The sequence below is a fragment of the Sminthopsis crassicaudata genome, chromosome 3 (assembly GCF_048593235.1).
Source record: "Sminthopsis crassicaudata isolate SCR6 chromosome 3, ASM4859323v1, whole genome shotgun sequence".
Taxonomy (NCBI): domain Eukaryota; kingdom Metazoa; phylum Chordata; class Mammalia; order Dasyuromorphia; family Dasyuridae; genus Sminthopsis; species Sminthopsis crassicaudata.
The window spans coordinates 637703975-637724895 of NC_133619.1; the positions used below are offsets into that span (position 1 = coordinate 637703975).

Here is a 20921-nt window from a genome sequence, read left to right on the forward strand (position 1 = left end):
ACTACATGCTTTGCTTTGGGAGTCTGCAGGGTAGGAGAGGCAGGGCTAGGAGAGCCTATCTCTGAGCGAGGTCTCCCCCACCCCCATCCCCAATATACAGGGGCCCAGTCTTTCCGAAGGCCACGTCCTCTGAAGAGCCCAGTCTCTGCTTCCATGAGCAGGCTGGCATTTCCCCGGCTTTCTCTAAGAATTCCATGGCTCTGGCTATCCTGCCTGCCAAGGGGCCAGGCCGGCTAAAGGAAGGCGGCCTACTCCATTTCCTTTTCCTGGAACCAGCAAGGGTAGAGTGCTTCCCATCCCAGACTCCCCAGCTCACCTTTCATACCACTACCGTCCTCCTGAAAAGTGTTCCGGCTGGAGCCCTGCTCCTCCGTCTGCTCGCTGCCTGAGGAAGCCACACTGCTCTGGGGTGAGAGGGGCGCGTGGTCGGGTGGGGCAAAGGCGGCTCTTGCCCCCAGTTCCTCTGGGTTCAGCCATTCACCAGGGCCCTGTGGGCTCGTGGGGATGAGCGACATGGACCGCTTCAGCGGGCTTGGGTGGATTTGGCAGGGGAGGCCTAGGGAAGAAGTGCAGGGGGGAGAAGAAGGGGGTCAGCCTCCTAGAGCTTGGGTGCCGGGAAGCCCAGCCACCATCACAGGCAATTACCCTACAGGGCTAGCAGTGCTATTCCAGTTCAGTCCTCTCCCATCCATCATCACCTTTGACCTTCACAGGAGCCTGCGAGTTGCAGGTTGGCCAAGTATTATTATACCCTTCTCCCAAACAAGGAAACTGAGACACAGAAAGTTGACTTGCCTAAGATAGAGGGAAGATTGAACCCCACATCTTCTAACTCCCAGCTCAGCAGAGCTCCCAGAAGCCATGTGCAGGCAGACCTAATCCCCAAGAGCCCCTGGGGTTGCTCAGCTCTGGGGGCCAGGGGCACTGCGAGGCCTGGCTCTGAATACTCTCACACAGAGGACTGTGCTCAAGCATCTCTGCAGATGGAAGCACTAACCTGATGCTAACTCAGAGGCCTGAGTAGTCGCTAGACACCTGCTGCTGGCTTTTCACTTTATGAATAAAATTCTAACCTTGCCTCCTTTTTCCAGGCCCTTTCATCTCATCCTTTGTATCTTCCTTCTCTGCAGGAGAACCCTGAAGTCCAGGCTCCCCTATTCCCGGCTTCTGCCCCCTCAGGCATAATGAGTTCTCAAAGAGGAAGATGCTAGACAGATCCCAGGCCAGGGGAGGGCAAGGTTTCCAGGATCTTGAATGGAGCGGAATGGGAACATGGGAGAAGATGCTTGACACTGGCAGGGAAAACTCTCTTCAGAACCAAGTCGTGACACCCTTCAGCCCCATCTTCCACCTGCCTGTGGTGTTCAGTCTCCTCTGCCCCCATGAACACGGACCCCTCCCCATCTCCCTCCCCAGATCCCAGGACCATTTAGGGGTGGGGAGGACAAAGAAAGGAAGGCCAGAGCAGTGAGGCCGGATGGAAGGGAGAGATGGGAGTGAACATTCTGTCCCTACACAAGACCTAAGAGTGACCACAGAATAAAAAGAATACGAATCCTCTCACTGAGAGCTTTAAACTTTTCATCAAACTCCTGTCTGTTTCCCACCTCCAGTTTATCCCGCACATCTGACAGGATAATTTTCCTTAAATACTGCTTTTACTACATTACTCCTCTGCTCAAGAAACCATGGAAGATTCTAATTTCCTGCTGCATCAAGACAAACTTGCTCCTCCTAACCATTAAAGCCTGGCCCTCAATCTACCTAATGCAGCCTTCTGTTCCCCAAGGAAGCCCTCTACTCATTTTTGCCTCCACCTCCTCTCTCCATCAAGCCTTCCCCTCTCCTTCCCACTGCACCCATTCCTCCAATCCTTCCAGGAAGTCTTCTCAGACTGCTCCTAGGCACGCCCCCGGCCCTTAACAAGACCAGGTGACCCGCACGGCCACCACTGTGTGCCTGCAGGCAAAGCACTGCTCCCCAGTTTCTCATTTGGAAGGTAAAAGACAGGCCTCAAGATCTCTACAACTCCATCTCCTGCTACCAGTCTGGGATGCCTTTGTTCCAGTGTTCTAGGTCTGGGAGCTGGCGCTGCATCTGAAGGGCTCCCTACCAAGTTCGGGCTCAGGCCCTGGACCCACAGCTGCTAAGGGATGGCCATGGGCCGGGCCTCACCTGCATTTGCGTTGCTCCCAATACTGTTGATGGTGGATGGCACCGCACCAGAAGGGTGGAAGGGCACATGTCCGTTTTCTCGCGGCGGCTTGTCCTGCCAGCCCGGCCCGAGCTCGCCAGGGCCAGCCTCCCCGGGGCCACCCCACTCATCTGAGCCCTGGCGGGAGTGGTAGGCCGTCTCCGCGCGGGTCCGGAAGCCCCCAGCCAGCCGTTCCTCGAGGTGGCTGAGCCAGAGAGCTAGCGAGTTTCGGTCCTCCAGCGTGGTGGCCGGGTGGATGAGGGCGTAGGACAGCAACTGCCGACTCTCCTCAATGAAGGCGTTGTTCTCTATGGAATAGGCCAGCACCTTCTGCAGCAGCTTCATGTACTCGGACTTGGCCTCTGTGTTGCCGGGCTGGAGCAGGGGCAGATGGGACAACAAGAGGGAGACTACCTTCTCTTTGGACTCTTGCTGCCATTGGTTGATGATGGCTGAGGAGAAAAGGCAAACAGAGGAGTAGGTGAAGGGCTCATGGTGAAGGATCCTGGGAAAGGCGATGGGAAGTCTGCTAACTTCTGGATTCTGGCTCCATCTCCGAGCCTCTCATCCCCACAGCCTGAGCTGGGCTTCTCCTCCCCACAAAATCCTATCCTCCCACAGCCCCCTCCTCTAACCCTTCTACACTAGGCTAGGCCTCCCCCTCCCAGCCACAGGACTCTTACTACTAGATCACTGCTTTCCCATCCCACCTCCTCAATCTGAAGAGGAGAGCAGGGCACAGAAGCAGCTTCTCTGACTCCAAATCCACCCCTGCATCTTCCCTGCATCCCTGGGCTTGCCTTCCTCTCCCGATTCACCTGGCAGAGGGTCCTCCTCAGACAGCTGTGGGGTGCCCTTCTCTTTGCTCTGTCATGGACGCCACGGTCAGTCCCGACCACACATTCTCAAGCCCGGGATCCCAGGCTTCTTTCCCACTGCCCCCCATTGGAAGCCCCAGAGGAGGCAGCTCAGCATTTCCTAAAGCACTGATCTAGGAGCTCTTTCCCTCCGCATATCTCACCTCTGCCAGAAGTTTTCTCCAATCATCCTTGTCCACAGTGACCCCAACCTTCTCTGAGCAACTGAAACAAGCAGCTCTTATCCAGAGTCCAGCCTCCCCACTTCTCCATAGTGTGACCCATCTCCTCACTTGGAGAGTGAGCTCCTTAGGGAAAGAGGGCTACAGATCTCAGGCTTCCTTTCAGTTTTTTTGTCATTTCCTTTTAGCCAAACTTAGCAAATAGAGTCCCCCTCAGAAAAGGGGACAAATGCCATTTCACTGGCAACATCATTGGTATTTTTCAGAAAGCAGAGACGAGAGCCCGGAAAACTGTCGATCTGGGCCTGCAACTCTCAAGGGCTCCAGGCACATCTACAGCACTTCCCAAGCAGCTGTACTCTGGTACTAATTCAGAAATACTGCAAACCAAGGAGGGCCAGGGGAATGTACCTGCCGCCCTGACCTCCTAGACACAGAGTTAAGTGTCTCTGAGCAGAACCATAACCCTGCCTTTCCCCCGTACCGTTCCCCACCCTCCCCAAGTTAACAACTGTCTTCCATTCACAAAGAAACAGGCCGACCCAAGAGGCGCATCAAATTTGCACGCTGAGTGTGCAAGCACAGAAAGGGAATGGGATCTCGCCAATTACAACAGGAGGCCAGCATCTGAAGCAGCAAAGTGCCCCGGCCTCTGGGAATCCCAAATAGTCCCATATCCTGCTGGTCTTCCCAATGAGGCTCCAAACCCCCCACCCCCACAGTAAATTCTCAAAAGGAGCTTTCCCCCCCCAACTTGCTTCTTGCCTTGCCTCCCCATTCCCCATTCCTGTCCTCTCCCTCCTTCCTGCCCATCAGCCATGGACAGCATCCACTGCCTGGACCTCACATGACCCCAAAAACACTCCACGTTGGCCTCGGGCCTGCAATCTCTCAAAGGGGAACAAATGGCCTGGGACATCCCCAAATACCACAAGCTTTCCTCAATCCCAGCTTCGGGGTCATTCAGAAATAGAGCTGAATTCTTCCTGAACTCCCAGATTCTTCAGCTATCTCTTGGGGATAGCTAATACAGGGCAGATAACAGATTTAGAGCTTAGAAGGGACCTCAGAGGTAATCGGAGAGCCTGGCGCTATATATTGAGCAGCAGCAAGGTCTTCCTGGACTGAGCCCCACTCCACAGTCACCCAAAAAGCTCCTTACTCGGGACCCCATCTGGTCTCCTAGTGCTGAGGCAGAGGAAGTTCAATGACTTGCCTGGGGTTACATGGCCAGGGAGGGAGAGAGGGAATGGAAGGAAGCTCCAATCTCCCAGAACCTCTACCCCCTCCCTGGATTAATGAGGTGCTTTTATTTGGCCTAAGCCTACTTAACCCTTGACCCAATTGTGAAGTGGAGGCAAAGCCTAATTTTAGCACCTGGGATTCCAACAATTGATCAGACAAAACGAGTGTGCCAAGTCCACAGCATGGGCTCACACTGAGAGGCCTTCCCACCCGAACTCTCCTGAAGCCCAGCTCTTTCTGCTCAACCTCTTGTCTTCCCAAAAGCTTCAACCTTTCAGCTTGTCAATCTCCCTCCCCCCCAAGCTTGTGGACACAAACCTCTGAGAAAATGACAAGCCCCTGGACACAGGAGCTGGGCAAAGATGCCCCCTGGTTTAGGATAAAGGGAAGAAGGCTTTGTTTCCCTCCCAATCTCTGTCCTGAGCTCCTCACCCTTCCTCCCACTTCAGTCCTTATACCTGATCTTGAGACTCGGTCAAACCATACTCCCTCATGGAATCCTGGGAGGGGCCATCCCCAAGCCTCTCTGCCTCCCTCCCTCCCCGAAACAGCAAGATGGTGGAGGAACTCCTCCAAGGAACTTGAATGGGGGGGGGCCCTCGAGAAGCCACCCCCATTGAGACGATGGATAATGGGTGGGAATTGTTCTTTCGGGGTCACCTATAACAAAACTAGGCATTCAGCAGGCTGTCCACAATAGTGGGGGCTTACCTAGGAGGGTAATGCATTCTGGGACCTCACCCCTTATTCTGGGAGAACCCTCACCCATCCAAAAAGCAGGGTGGGAGACCTTGTGGGGAACATAACATACCTGGTCCCTTCCCCATCCGAGAATGATGAGCCAACTTGGATCTCGCTCACAAATGTGTTATTTTGGGGGTCCTCTAAAGGCAGACGACTCCAGGGGTACAGAGGGAGGAGGGGAGAATGGAGCACCATGTTCCGTCTCCATCTTTCATGAAGCCACAAGTACTGATGAGGAAGGGGGTGGAGGCAGGGTTTGGACAGGGAGAAGGGCTGCTCCTGGCAGGGGTGGCGAGTGGGCAGGCCCCATATGGAGGTGGCAACAGCAAGAAGAGGGCCAACTAGAGCTAAGTAGGGCACGACCCTGAGGCTTGGCAGCTTTCGGGGGCCAAATATATCTTTGAGGCTCTGATGAAGCCAAACCCATTTTTATATCCCTTACTGTTGCAATCATGCTGGGCAGCTGCCAGAGGGGCTGAGGTTTGGCTGAGAACAACTGCCCATTCCCCATGCTCCAGCCATTGCTGTCTGGGGGAGAAGGGGGAGGAGTGAGGGGAAATAGGACAAGAGGGAGGCTCACATTTTTGTATAATGAAGTGGACTGAAGGAACTCATGAAAGAACAGCATTGCTGGGCTCACTCTGACGGGAAAAGGAGAAAGATGAGGTTTCCCTAAGCTCCACCCCAGGGTGTATGGTGTATGTGGGGGTGATGATCTGGCCGGGGATCAGGTGCCTGATCTAGTGACTCACTGTCCCTTTCCTGACCTCAGTTTCCCCACCCAGACTGAGCTAGAGTGAAGCAGAACAGCAAGGCAGAAAGGAAGGTAAATAGAACAATCCTAAGCTAGAGGTAGATTTGTTTGTTTGTTTGTTTTCAGAGAGGGACTGGGGAAGGGAGGGCAGGGAGAGGACAGTCTCTGATTCACAGAACTCAATACAGGCAGGAGGCATACTGGGAGTGTTGCTCAGGGAACTTTAGGGGCAAGAAATGGAGTCCAGTTCATCTCTCCCCAGGCTCCTCCCCCATCCCGGAGCCAGAGACAACCCCGTCCAAGTCTGCCTGGCTCTGACCTTCCAAGGAGGCCTAAATTTATGTCATTTGCTCACAGCTGGATCATAGCTAGGAAGACAGAATGGGAGTAGAGAAGGAAAAGGAAAAGGGATGAAGCTACTAACTCCCAGATCCTCAGACCATCTGTATCTTCCCACTTCTTGATATCGAGATACCTCCATGAAGATGCTATGAAACCAGCTCTCATTCCCAGGGCAAAATAGGAAGTTGGCCAAAGTTTCCTCAGATTCTCAAGGGAAAGGGAGACGACCCTCTGCCAATTGCCCTGGACCCCAGAGCAAGGTGCAGTCTCTCAAGCTGCCTTAGTGGGAATCCTTCTTTCTAGGTACAAACTCTCACACAGATAGATCACCAAATGGACTCAGTCTGAGGCCCATGAACACCTTTTTTTTTTTTTTTTTTAAATACTGGATAACTGTTACCTTTGAAATCTTAGGGATTTTATATTATGCTTAAAGGTAGCAGTGAACCAGAGCTATGGGCTTGAAGTCAAGATTTGGGTACAAATGCAGCCCCAGACATTTAGCCGTGTGACGCTGGCTAAGTTGATTCACCTCTGCCTGCCTCAGTTTCCTCTTTTATAAGTGGGACTATTAAATGCTCCTACCTCTTAGGACTGTTGTCAGAATCAAATGAAATAATATTTGTAAAACTCTTAGCACTGTTCTCAGCATATGGTAGGTGCTAATAAAAGCTTATTCCTTCCGCTTTCCTTCCATTCTGATGATAATGGATCCACGGGTTTCACTTAACTGCCAAAGGGGACGTCTTGACACAGAGCAAAGGTTGGACAGGAACGTTCTTCATTCCCGAGTTGATCACATAACACCCCCACTTTGTTCCTATGAAGGAAGCACCCTGGATTCTACCCAACAGTGCCCTCCGCCTGTGCCAGGGGAATGCCAGAGCACTATAGCAACAGCTCCAGTTTTAGGGTATAAACTTGGAGGGTCTGGGAATCCTCTGATGGAGGAAGAACACCCATAGGCTCTGTGTACAAAAAGACAAACTCCATTCTGACCACCTTCATGAAATCCTGGGCAGGTCCTCATGGACTTCACCAACATATTCCCCAGCACCACAACGAAAGGAACATGGGGTTCTTGTGTTTAGCCTAAGGACCCCTGTGTCCAGAGCAAGGACACAGTCTCATTTACTTCCTGAGGTTGACATTCTAGGCCCTTCAACAATCTAACTACCTTCTCAGACTTGCACCCTTTTCTCTATGGGTGACTTATATGCAGGCCTGGACTGCCCTGTCTTAGATGACAGCCATCCCAGTCTCTTCCTTTCTCTTTCTCCTTCTGGACTAGCCCACCCCCCGAGGCCCTCTCTGCTCTTTACTGCACTGGGCTGAACATGCTCGAGGCCTTTGACTTAACTAAACAGGCCAGCTGATCTGCTACCTTTTTTTGAAGGAGTCCTGACTTCCCAATAAGATATTCTTTTGGTTATCCCTTTGCAGCCATAGGCATTTGGCTAAGTTAGAAGATGCCCCGGACGGAGGTTTCGTGGTTGTTCAGTCTCTTCCGACGCTTCTCTGCAGCCCCATTCCGGTTTTCTCAGCAGATACTGGAAGGGTTGGCCATTTCCTTCTCCAGCACATTTTACAGATGAGGCAATGACTTGCCCAGGCTCACCCAGCTAATAAGTCTGAAGCTGTGTTAGAACTCAGTGAGATGAGTCTTCCTTCCTCCATGCCCAGTGTTCTGTATTCGGCTCCAGAGGGGAAGCAGACAGTGACTGAGCCCTCTAAGGCTCACAAAGGGCTTCATACCCAATATCCCTTCTAATACCCCCAAACCCCCAGGGACAGAGACTTTTCATGACTCCTCATTGTCCCCATTTTATCACTGATGTGAAAAGAGAGGATGAATGAGTTGCTAACACAGCAGGGCAGAATTTTCTCTCAGAGCACTCTCCTTGCCTCCAGACCTGGCCCTTGAGTTAGCTGGGCAGGGCTGGATGACATCCCTCCACATTTCAGCTAGAAGCTGATCTGACTGGGACTTTCTGTCCGCTTTCCTTTTCCATAACCACAGATTAAAAAGCCCAAATACTCCAGCATCCAGAGCCCAGCAATGAGGGGGCTGGGGTGGGGTGGATCCAAGGGGAAACAGGGAGAGGGAAGACTGAAGAGAGCTAGGAGCCCCTTTCTGGGGCCAAATATTTGCAAGGTGGCAAGAGAAAGGATGATTCAATTTCGGGACTGAGGTCAGGATGACCAGGTATTGTTACCAGCCACTTCCTCGGGTAAAGTTCTTCCCCCTCAGCCCCTATTGCCTTCCATGACCATAAAAGAAATCTCCACTGGTACCCGGCCTCCACATGCCCTGAGCCTTGGGACCTCTTTGTGCTCCAATCTTCCTCAAGCACTTGTCCTAACTGGTAGAAGTCCTGGCAGGCACCTCAGTGGTGGCTTGGAAGTTGGTGCACAGGCCTAAGGACACCTCGCCATGCTCTTCATGAGTCGCATGACAGACCCCAATTGTCTGTTCCAGTTCTGGAGTCTATGATTCCATTTTGTGCTTATGTGCCTCATTTCTAGCCTGAGTCTGATTGTCTGATTATCCTAGAAATCATAATCAAGGCCTAGGGTGAGTGTTTACCAAAGGCACTTAATGTGGATCTCACTGAACTGCTGCTGGGCCATGACAGTGCACAAAGACAGCTTTCCCCTCCTAGACTCTGACCACACACCCAAGAATCGAGACCTTTTTCATGACTTCGCTACTTGACACACAATATGAAAATCCCAGAAATGGGAGACAGGAGGAGGATAATGTCAAGGAAGCTCTCTGCCTCCCGGCTCTGGGGCAGACCTTGGTCTGAGAGGGCCACAGACTCACCAGCACTGTTGGCCTCTGACTCCAGAAGGTGGATGTCGTTACAATCTGCCAAGGAGTGCTCCAGGCAAAGCTGCAGAAATCGGGCCTGGGTTCGGGTGACCCGCTTCAACAGGGACAGCAAGGCCACCGTCTGCTCACACTCATTCCAGCCCTTGAACCAGCCGGCAAGGATGCCAACCTGGTCTCGGAACATCATGGTGCCGTGGCCAGGGCCTGGGCTTGGCACCGGCAGAGGCCGGGGGTGGGGGAATGGTGGGGCAGGGCAACGCTGTCACATGGTCTCGGCTCCAGAATCTTGTGGTCTCTCCCCAGGGGATCAGGGTGCTTAGAAAATCCCGGGAGGGGCAGCGGGGGCAGAGGCCTGCTCACATCAGGGAGGTTTCCATGGGCTCCTAGAAGAGAGAAAAGAGGGTATCAGACCCAGTCCAAGAGCTTCGGAGGCCTTGGTGTCTCAGCATGCAGAGCCAAGTCAGCAGCTGAGCTGCCGGGAAGAAAGAAAGCGGAACGGATGTCCCCTTAACTGTGTCCCCAGGTCCCCTAGGCCAAAAGAGTTGACTTAACTGGCCACTCCCATACTGCCACATGAGAATGCTGACCCACTCATTCACATTCTGAAGAACCAAGCTCAAAATGCAGTAAGACACACACGGTCTGGCTGACCCAAGAGCTTTCAAAAAGCCTCGGCCATCCAGGAGGGCAGAAATGCCAGAGCATTCCACCAGGAAGCAGGTCACCCGAGTTCTGGCTCACAAGTGACTGATTTTGCAACCTGGGGTGTCACTTCCCTAACTGCCTGGATTTTAGCTGCCTCATACCTAACCTGCCTGAAGGAGACAATCTCTTTAACCCTTTTTGGCTTAAATACTATCTGTAAAGTTCTCTAATCCCATGAGTAAGAGCCTCTGAAAGGTCCCTCAAAGGGGGTCCTGAAGAACATGAGAGGTTTATCTCAAGATGAGCTCCTGTCCCAAAGCAAGAGGACAAACTGAATGATCTCTTCAGAGAGCTTTCATAAAAAGCATCTTTTGCCTTTGTAAAATATTCTTTCTTTCTAGATTTGGGCCACTCTGAGAGACTGCTGAGTAGAGAGACTTATAACTTCCTTCAGGGGTGAGTCCACTTCCCTGACTCTCTGATTTCAGGCAGGGAAGGCAGAAAGGAAAAACCATTTATTAAGCACCTACTACATGCTTGACACTGTACTCAGTGCTTTGCAAATATTATTTCATTTGTTTCTCACAAGAACCCTTCACTTCCCAGATTCATCTATTTAAATAGGGTTTTTTTTTTTTGGGGGGGGGACTAAGTGAAAGAGCAGATTCTTTGCCTCAGTTGCTATCTAGCACTGAATCACTCAATGGGTACAGCCTCAGTCAAAGGCTGGCGATCTTGCACAGCCCTCCCTCACTTAAATCCAATTGCAGGTCATGGCAGACCCTCCCTGATGTCAGAGTCCTCTTGGAAAGGAATGGAAGGACAAACAATATCCCTGCAAGGTAAATACTATTAGTTTAACCCTTTTACACCTAAGGAAATAGGAACAGAGAGCATAAGGAAGTTGTCCAGGGTCTCAAATCTGGGACGCATCTGAGGCTAGCTGTAAACTTAGATCTTAACTCCAGTCTGGGCACCATGCTAACCAGTTACCTACAAATTCCTGGATTGTCACATACAGCCTCCTCTCCAATAAGAATATTCAGTGGCTACCTGGTCCAACCAGGAGCTGAAAAAAAAAAGTCCCATGCAACATCCAAGAGGTCAACCAGGTCTCCCTACTGAAGCACTGTCTACAGGAAAAGCTCCTGGCTCTTTCCTTTAGGGCCAAGCAGGACATAGCTATATATAGCCTTTTCCAAAAGAGAAGCCCACCTGAAGACAAACATTATGCCCCTTAAGTCTCCGCCACCTTCGAATTTTTTCAACTGACCACATGGCCTGAAATCAAGGCCTGGCACTCATCCCTACTTCCTTCTTCTTTCTAGAATCTCTTTTTTCAAGAGTTGGCCCCAAAACTATCTTCTATATGAGATCTTTCCTCAACTCTATTATACCCTCCCTTCCAAACTTATATTAATTTTGTGTTTGTCCTATGCCCTTGTGCTTCCCCTTAAATGTTCAATTTTGGGGGCACAGAGATCAATCCCGACATTATTTGTTGCACTCCAGCACCCAGTACAGTACCAGGCACACATGAATGATTGGCAAAAGGTCAAAGGGGCCAGGCTCTTGGGTCCCCTTGTTAATGACTGAAGACTGGAGTCAGAAAAGCTAACACCAACTTCACTGAGTTTGATGTGCCTGGCCCTTGCTAGAAATTCAAAGTGGTCACAGCTTGCTCAGCAAGCTAATGCCTACAGGTGGGAAGGGGGAAATTACCTTGTAGCTCTTTTGGATGGAACAATGTGATCTAACTAGTAATATTCCTTGTACCCCTGAGGGGGTGGGAGCAGGTACAGTTCTTTGCTTATTTAATGGGATTTGGGGAAAATCAAGATTTTTAAGTAGTAATGTTGGAAAGACCTGGGTTCAAATTCCCATGCTTACTGTGTGTGATACCATTCTCTATAAAAACGAGGACAATAATATCTGTAATATCTACTTCATAGTATTGTTATAAGGCTCAGATAAGATGAATGCAAAACACTCTGCAAATAAAGCAACGTACAGATATCAATGGGCATGACATAAGTGTCCACAGAAAGGAAAAGTGAATCTAGAAACTATGAAACACAGTTGAGAAAACTGGAGGTAGAAAAATGGAGAAAGTTCTTAAATAGGGGAAGATAGATGACCCAATCATTTCTTCAAACCACCAAAAGATTTTCAAGAACAAGAAACAAATTTGTTTCTTCGTCTCCATTAACAGAAAACCCAATGAACAAAAAGGACAAGCTTCATCCAGGAATGGAAAAAGGGAAAAGCCTCTCTTCCCAGATCTCTGTTATAAATACCTATAACCATGGGCAAAATTCCTCCTCCTAAGCCTCAGTTTCCCCATCTATAAAATGAGGGGATTGGTCTAGATGATTTTTAGGGGTTATGCTGCCATCAACAAGGCCAAAAAAAAAAAAAAAAAAAATCTCCAACAGTAAAGGAAAACAGGAGAAATGGAGGAAGGATTAGCTAAGAAAAGTCCGGAATAATGCAAGAGGGCCTGACCGTCATCTGCAAACAGACTTTGGGGAAAAAGGTAGTTTTAAAATCAGCAATATTAAAACTTCATCTAATGAGGAAATCTGCAGCTCCTTTCAGGAGTTGAGGGCTATCTAAATGTTTGGAACACAACCAAATGATGAGATCCCTCATCACGGGGGATTCATTCCCTGCTACAACCTGATGCTCACCCAGTCCTAGCTACTCTGCGGCCACTGGGAAGGACAGCCTGCTTGGCATGAGGACAAAAGCTGCCTTAGCTTCAAACATGGCCAGAACAGAATCCTTGGATGTCACAGATGAACAGGCATCACAGGGAATCCTTAAGGTAAAAGTCCTCTCAAGAGAATTCATCAAGCTCCCCGCCAATATCTGTGCGTAAACAAGGAGCTTGACACTGAGGAGGTACTTGCTAATCCCAAAAGTGAAGGTCAGAGGGATTATCCAGGAAATCACCTAGTCAGACCAACAGGTGATCCTGAGATGTTTTTTTCTTCATAACTCTTACAGAGAAGACAAGAGGGCCCTGTTCCAAGAGAAGAGGCCAAAGAGGATCCAGAGTGCTGCTCATTTTCCTGGCTCCTACTGGCAGTCTCATACCCCACGTACGCCAACACCACCTGAACAAACAAGGTGGCACGGATGCCTCCCCTCACCCTTACTGCCTCTTACGTATTAACAGGTCAGTAACTGAAGGCAGCTGCCTATCCTAACAGAAGAAAGCAATCATCAAGTGAAAACCAAAGCCAAGGAAACAACTCCAGGTCTTGAGCAGTACTGAAATGTGATTTTTTTGCTAGGCATTTCTAAAGGGCACAGACTTGCCATGAGAAAAGGAAGATCTTGCTACAGGGAGGGAAATTATCATAAGGGTAAAAAATAAGAGATGAGCAGAGCTTCTTGGGAAATGACCAGAGCACAGGAATTCCTTGGAAATCCTTGAAAGAGAGCAAACAGCGCTGGTTCCTCTTGGGTCCTACCTGCCATGAGCAAATGGCTCCTAAAGCTCTGTGCTGCAGATTCAGCTCTTCTCTATCACACACTTGCTCTCTTGGGAAGCCCGTTCTTTCTCATGGGGCAGATACCTCCTTTATGAGCCCCCAGACTCTCCAACCCTTGTTTTTAATTCCAGATGCCTGCTAGTGGAACATATCATCTGTACTTCAACTTTAACATGTCAGGCAATAAACATTTAGTAGTTATGACTAACAGTACTCTCGTTGTCTTACCCTCAAATTGGCTTCTCTACATAACATCTCTTTTCTGTCACAGTGGGATCCCCATTCTCCCAGCACCCAGACTTGGAATTTCCGATTCACGTTCAGGCCTATCATGCAGGTCCTCACTGACCTGCTAAGTTGGGCTCTTCCTGTTTCATCCCAACCATCACTCAGCTGTCAGAGGTATCCTAAAACACAAGTCTGACCATGGCCACCCCTCACTTCACACACCCCAGTCTTTCAAGAACTTCCAGTTGGCTTCTCATTACTTTCAGGATCAAATATAAAATCCTCTGCTTGGAGTTCAAAACTCTTCATTATCTTGTCCTCCCCTCCTACTCTTCTAGACTTCTTCCAGGGTGCTCCCTCGCCCATACTCTTCAATCCAGTAAACCTGGTATCTTGGCTATTCTGTGAACAAGACCCTTCATCTCCTGACTGTGGTTTTCACTGACTGGCCCGGCAATTCTCTCCTTCCTCACCACTGCCTCCTGGCTTTCTTTGAATCAATGCTAAAATCCTCCCTTGTTCAAGAAGTCTTTCCCGACCCCCTTGATGCCAGTGCCTTCTGAAAACATTGCCATTTTAGCCTGCAAAGTCTCATTTGTGCATGGCTGTCTGCATGCTGTCCAGGAATTTGCTAGAGCCAGCTTGATCATGAAAGCCATTTTCAGTATGAGCATTTACACAATGGAAATCAACAAACACTGAAAATCAAGGCTTGTTTGTTTTTCTGATTGTCTAGATTTAAGAAAGAGATACAGAAAAAGTTAAGAATACAGTTTAAATTTAAAGTTGTGTACTACCCATATCTCTCTCTTCCTTACCAGTTGTCCCCATTTGACTGAAAGCTCCTTGAAGAGCAAGGACTGTTTCTGCCTTTCTTTGTAAACCCAGTCCTAGCACAGTATTAGGTACCCATCAATGCTTATTGACATGAATAGTTCTGTTGTATTCTGCTCTGATTAGAATACGTTTGGAATACAGATAGTTCTCAGTTCTCATCTTACACAAATTTGACTTTACATAAAGAATTTTGAAAGAAATCTGCATTCCAAAAAACCTATGTTAACTTTGCTGTACAGTACTGTGTCCATGCTCCCAAGTTCGCTCTCTCCCTCCCTACTGCTGCTTCTTGGCTCAGCACTCCTAGGTCTCCCCCATAAAACAATCCCCTTCAAGTGAAAGCATATGAGACCACCACTGTCACCATAGTGAATAACAGACTTGACTTGAGAGAAGAGACCCCTTTGCCCTGCTCTACCACCAGCATGTCTGTTTTCTGTCAGCCCTCAGGTACCAAGTGTCTTCTCCTGTCTGTGTCCGTGTCTGGGCCCTGCTTATTCTTCCTCCAACTCTCTCTTGTCCATCTCTAGTCCCCAAATATCCTTAAACCAGTCCCCTTCCTTCATGGATACGCTGTCCCCTTTCTGCCTCCCTCCCTCCCTTCCCCATGTCTATAAGTAAATTCACATTACACAAAAATTGCTTCACACTTACATAAAGTGAGAACCATTTGTTGTTCTGTGTTTAGTTTGGTCACTTTTAAGAAGGAAACTAACAAACTGGAGCATGTGAGGAGAACATAAGACCGTGACATATAAAGATGAACTAAAGGACTTGGGATTTTTAGCTACAGAAAAGAGAACTGAGGAAAGAAAAGCTAGTTCTCTTCAGATTGGAAGTGCCTTTTGTATCTTGGCCACTGTCCTGAATTAAGAGCAATGAGTTAAGCTGCAAAGAAAGAGAGGTTACTGTATAGGGAAAAAAAAAAAAAAAAAAACTACCTGATGACTAAAGCCGTCCAGAAATGGAAGGGGCTTCCTCCATAAATAGCAAACTCCCCATCTAAGGAAGCTGAATGCTGGCTCATCAAGTATGTTGCAGAGGGGATTTTCGTTAAGTACAGATTAGATCAGAGGAACTCTGGGGTCCCATTCATTCCTGATATACCTTCTCTCTCCCTGGAACCCTTCCCCCCATATCCATTCAACATAACAACTCTTCCTTCCTCACCGCCCCAAGACCACATTCTCACCACTTCACACCAAGCCTACTCAGCTGGTCTAAACAGTCCCATTTTTCTCCCTCCTTGAAACCACAGTACACTTGGCTGCTGGAGTCATTTTTCTAAAACACCATTTTCATTATGTGACTCCCCTGTCCCAAAATCAAAAATGGCTTCGTACTGCCTGAAAGAGAAATTCTTAATCGCTCACCTAACCCAAACTATCCAATCTCCATTGCTCCAGCCAAACTGATGCTCTAACACCCTCACATAGAAAGCACCTCACAAACTGCCAGCTCTGCCCTTTGCTTACACCAGACCCCTGCCCAGCTGAAATCCTTTTAGTTTACCTGAATCATGCTCATTTTAACTCCACTTCCTCCATAAAACCTTCTGTGGCCACAGCAATGTCATTTTTCCTCTGAATGGCTATAGCATACATTGATCTGTACCACTCATCTCTCCTTCCATAATAAGCTAGCATATACTATTATTTTTTTCTGGCCATGTGTTAACTTACTATGTAATTCAAGTCCCCTGAAGACAGGCACTTAACCATACTTGTCATCCTAGCTCACCCATGCCTAAGAGGAATAGCAATGATGAAGGAAGGTCCTCCGTCTCGAGGATCATCTCCAAATGCCATTTCCACTGTTCATCACTCCCATTCCTGCAAGGCTTCCTTGTAAAATGATATCAACACATGTTTCTTCTGAGCTCAGAATCTATCCAGTGGCTAGCGAACTCTCGATTCAACTTTTCTATCCTCTGCTCAATGATGTCAAACTCAAAGAGAAATGAAAGGCTGCTCAGAAAACTACAAATTCACATTCTCTATGCTGCACTGTATTCTTATTTACTTTCCTACATGTGTCCCAATAACATGTTAATCTGGTTTGTCTTCAAGAGTTTCCTGGCATTCCTGACCTCTTGTAGTCCCCACCATAAGCTTTCTGCTCAATTACTATTTTATATATTACTCAACCTCTGAAAGAGTCCACTGCACAGAAACCTGACAGTTAAAAAAAAAAAAAAAATCAACACTTTATTCCACCTACAGAGATCTTCCTCTAGTCCATCCACTACTCTGAGCCCAAGTGATTATACTGAGAGAATGTCAGAGAAATCACGGAGCCCAACCTAAGAGTGAAGAAAGAATGGCTGGGCACCAGGAATGCTGGCTATGGATGATGCTCCCACCAGAATGGACTCTTCATTCAGCTCTTCTTTAAGCCTGGAGAAAAGGCCATGATGGTTCAATCAGTCAAGTTAGCCAACACAGCTAGCAATTCCGTCATCCCCTCTGATCTCACAGCAGACTTGTGCTGTGGGTCCTACAGATATTGTTTCCCCAAATCAAGAGCAAAGGAAGCTGGGTCCAAGAGGTTAAGTTGGGAGACAGAATTCCACAGTGAAAAAGAGGCTTGCATTTCATCCAAAGACCTACTCTGCTCCTATTACCCGTATGACTCTGGACAAGTCATTCCACCTCCTGGCTCTCCTCACCTGCACAAGGTGCCCTCTGGTCCTACTTCTATACTCCCAAGATGTGAAGCCCAACCTCTTTCTTTTAATTAAGCACTAAGAGTTGGTGTGGCTTTTCAACAGCAAGTATTCTAGGAAGAGTTCAGAAAAGCAAATGAAGAAGAACTATGTACTGAACAGCTCCAGATTCCCAGCTCAACCAACAAGTTGAGACCAATGGACAGTGATGAAGGTCTTGGCCAAGACAGGATTTTCAACAAAACTAAATGATACAATGACTACTAAGGATAGCCTTTCTCCTATTCCATTCCCCTTTCTTGTTTAAAATAACGTGTTGGCTATCTAGGATCCATGTACAGACTTCTCATCTATGGGCAAGAGAGCTCAAAGCACTGTACAGTTTATTCCCTCTCATGTTTCACTATTCAACAGGAATGTTCAGAAAGGATTCTTTCAGAGTGAGGAAAAGAAAATGAGGCACAGAAAGGGTAAAGGGATAATCTGGAGCATACAAAGAATCTAAAGACATTAGGTACCTCTGCCCATTGTGGTCCTGATTAAGAATCACTGGTTGGAAGGTCATCTACTCCAATTCCTCTGGAATGAGAAATGAACTAAAGACTCTAGTGTTTAAAAAGAGAACTGACAGGATGAGGAAGAAACACTCCAGATGTTGGGCAGTGAGGACAGGAAAGGACAAGGGAAGTTAGACATGAAAAAGACCCTCTTTCCTCCTTCCCACTAGGGTGGGAAAAATTATAATTCTGGAGAAGTGGCAGGGTGAGAAGTTTAGGATACATTAACGGATATCAAGGGAAGTGCCTGCCCAAGTTAAGAGTGCAGAAAGATTCTGGGGTTCATTTCTCGATAGCACGTTTTGACAAAGATACTATCAAACTGGAGAACTAGCCAGGGTGGAGCCAGGGTTTAGAAATCATCTCAGAGGAGAAATGGCTGAAGGAATGAGAGGTGTTTAGGTCCCGGGAGTAAGGATTTAGGGGATCTCCTCACTGATGCCTAGAATCCCCGAGTGCCTGTCACACAGAAATGGGAGCCAACTCTCACTTGCTTCTACAGGGCAGTTATGAGCCCAGTGACTGGAGACCAAAAGGAAGCAGGCTTCTGCTCAACTAAAGTAATCATGAGAAATCTCATCAGACCAAGGGCTCCTCATTCTGTGCTATATTCAAGCAGGGGTGTTCCTTCTCAAACACGTGGAAGAGGGGATCCTTACACTGAGAAGAATGGACCAGGTAATCTCTCAAATCCCTTTCCAATGTCAAGGTCCCATAAGAAAATCCTTCTCTCCTTGGAGGCCCAGGGGTCTGCCTGACCTGGACTACTCTGGCCCAACCCTCAGAGGAGACAGGGCTGGAGGAGCAGAAAGGATGTCCAAGGGCAGGGAGCTCCTGGCTTCTATGGGCAGAACAGTGTGGCACAAAGGGAAAAAACAAAACAAAACAAAACAAAAAACAGGTATTGGTAAGAACACGGTAGAGGATAAGTTCTCTTAAAGTGCTGGAGAAGGCCTGATGGAGGTAAGGAGAAATCAGAGAGAAAAGATTTAAAGGAAGAAGAGGACATACACAGAAAGGGGAACAGAGCTGCACCAATGAAAAGGAACTTTAGAAAAAGTTGTGAGTGTTCAAAGGGGTACAGCTTAAGAGTAGAATTCAATGGATTAAGAAACCAAGGTGATGAGGGGAGGCAAAAGTATGGAAGTTGTGAATAATTTTAAGGGAAGAGTGAAGACTTTAAATTAACTTGAGAAATGGTCAGAGGGCAGAAGTGGGGGAAGAAGCCCTGGCAAAGAATTAATAGGACTAGACTAGAAAGTTCTAAAATCTTTTCTGTCTCATGTCTGGAAAAGTCCATAGACTCCTTCAGCATGTTTTTAAATGGATAAAACAAAATACATAGGATTATAAAGGAAATCACTTATGTAGAAGTATAGTTACCAAAGAGTGGAGGGAAAAAAGTTCAGAAACCTTAGTTTGAGAATCCCTGGTCTAGAAGAGAGGTCTCTCTAAGGGACCAATAAAGGCTGATGAGATGGGGAAAAGAAATGGCAAGTGGTGTCTGCTGGAGGGTGGAGGATGATAAGGAAATGAGGAAAAAACTTTTACCTTCCCACATTCCTCTTTCCCTTTCTATCCCTCCTAAATTAGGTTTCAGAAAGTCCTGCCTAGACTATTTAGTCTTCATTAACCTCATTTCTTGTCTCTTCTTTCTCCAAACCATCTTTCACTTGGTTGCCAAAATAATCTTAAAACCTAGTGCTGGCCACTTCCCTGATCAAAAAAGCTTCCCGAGGTCCCATATGTACATTAGATGGGCAATGAAATCCCTCCATAATCTGACTCCCACCTAACTTTCCAGCACTACTTCCTAATACTCTGATCCAGTCATTCATTCTCCAGACTATGAGCATACCCCAAACTCTAGAATCTGCCCTCTCTCGGCTCCCACATCAACCGTTCCTCATGCCTAGGGCGTCATCCTTCCTCACGCCCATTAGTCTGAAGCTCAGTCTTCCACTGAACCTCAGCTCCTCTCTTCTGGAAAGCCTTCTTTAATTCCACCTTCTTGCAAGCATGCACTCCTCCCCTCCATTTTCCTTGGACTGTGCCAGTTTGGGCACCTGTTTTATCACTCCATTAGAACAAAAGCTCCTTGAGGCTAAAAGCTCGTTTTCCTCTTTCCTCAGGGAATGTCCAAGTGCTCTGTCCATCATCAGTGCCTAATAAATGTTTGCTGAATTGAAGGGAGGACAGAGAGCAAGACCAGGAGTGGAATCCCAACCTTGAGAAGATGGACAGGAGCAGGAGGAAAGGCGGTCAAAGCTCTGAAGCAGAGAGGTAGTAAAGGCTTTGGGAGGGAGAGACGGAAGGCTGGTCTGGGACAAAAGGACCTAAGTAAAGATACAACCTGAGTCTCTTTAGGAAAGAAGGTCTGGGGCAGTGCTCTCCCAAAGGTCTCGGGGGAGGACGATAGTGCGGGCTCATTTTTTAGAATGAGTTTGTCAGGGATGGAGACTTGGGAACCGAAGATGGGGCCTGAAAGAGAGCTGGGAAGGATGGGAAACAGGGGAGGACAAGCACACCGACATCAAGGACTCTAGGGAGCGATCTGGAAAGACTGGCAAAAGGGACACCCCGCCCCCAGGGCTGTGAAAGGTCCATGGACAACAACAAGGAAGCTGACTGGAGAAGAGGGAATGGGGGCCTGCAGGACCCTCAAAGGGGAAAGAGACAAGCCGAAGGACATTACTAAAAGGGGGAGTAAACAGGCTGAGGGGAGTCACTAAGGGGAGTGGGGGACCTGTAGGACCCTGTGAAAGGGGCACAGGGCAGGCTGGGGGTCACTAAAGGGAGGGGGGCCTGTAGGACCTTCTTTAAGGGGAAGAGACAGCCTGAGGGGCATTACTTAGGGGAGTGGGGGTTGTGTAGGACCCTCTGAAGAGGAATGGGGACAGGCTGATGGGCGTCACCAATGGAAGTGGGAGGGTCCCACAGGCCCCCCTGCAGGGGATTGGGGACAGGCTGGGGGGGGTCACAAAAGGGAGGAGAGGGCCTGCAGGACCCTCTTGGGGGAAGAAACAACCTGAGGGACTTTACTAAGGGGAATGGGATCGGGTAGGACCCTCTGAAGGAGAAAAAGAACAGGCTAATGGAGGTCACCAACGGAACTGGGTTTGTAGGACCCTCGGACGGGGACTGGGACAGGCTGGGGGGGGGTCACTAAAGGGGAGGAGGGGGGAGAAACAAGCTGAGGGGCATTACTAAGGGGAGCGTGGTACTCTCTGAAAGGGAAGAACAACAGGCTGATGGGGGCCACCAAGGAAAGTGGGGGGCTTGTAGGACCTTCTGAAGGGGATTGGGGACAGGCTGGGGGAACTTCTAGGGAGGTG

At 48.6% G+C, this 20921-nt stretch overlaps 1 protein-coding gene across 2 annotated transcripts in view; it reads right to left on the reverse strand.

The window, feature by feature from the left end:
* The window catches only part of SAMD4B (sterile alpha motif domain containing 4B), a 28822-nt gene that overhangs the window by 7501 nt on the left and 400 nt on the right, over positions 1-20921 (reverse strand). For both annotated transcript variants that reach the window (XM_074306849.1, XM_074306848.1), the window contains exons 2-4: positions 9146-9537; positions 2176-2646; positions 317-556 (exon numbers count right to left, since the gene is read on the reverse strand). In XM_074306849.1, the coding sequence (XP_074162950.1) occupies positions 317-556; positions 2176-2646; positions 9146-9341 (907 nt within the window). In that variant the 5' untranslated portion in view covers positions 9342-9537. The remainder of the gene's footprint in view (positions 1-316; positions 557-2175; positions 2647-9145; positions 9538-20921) is intronic.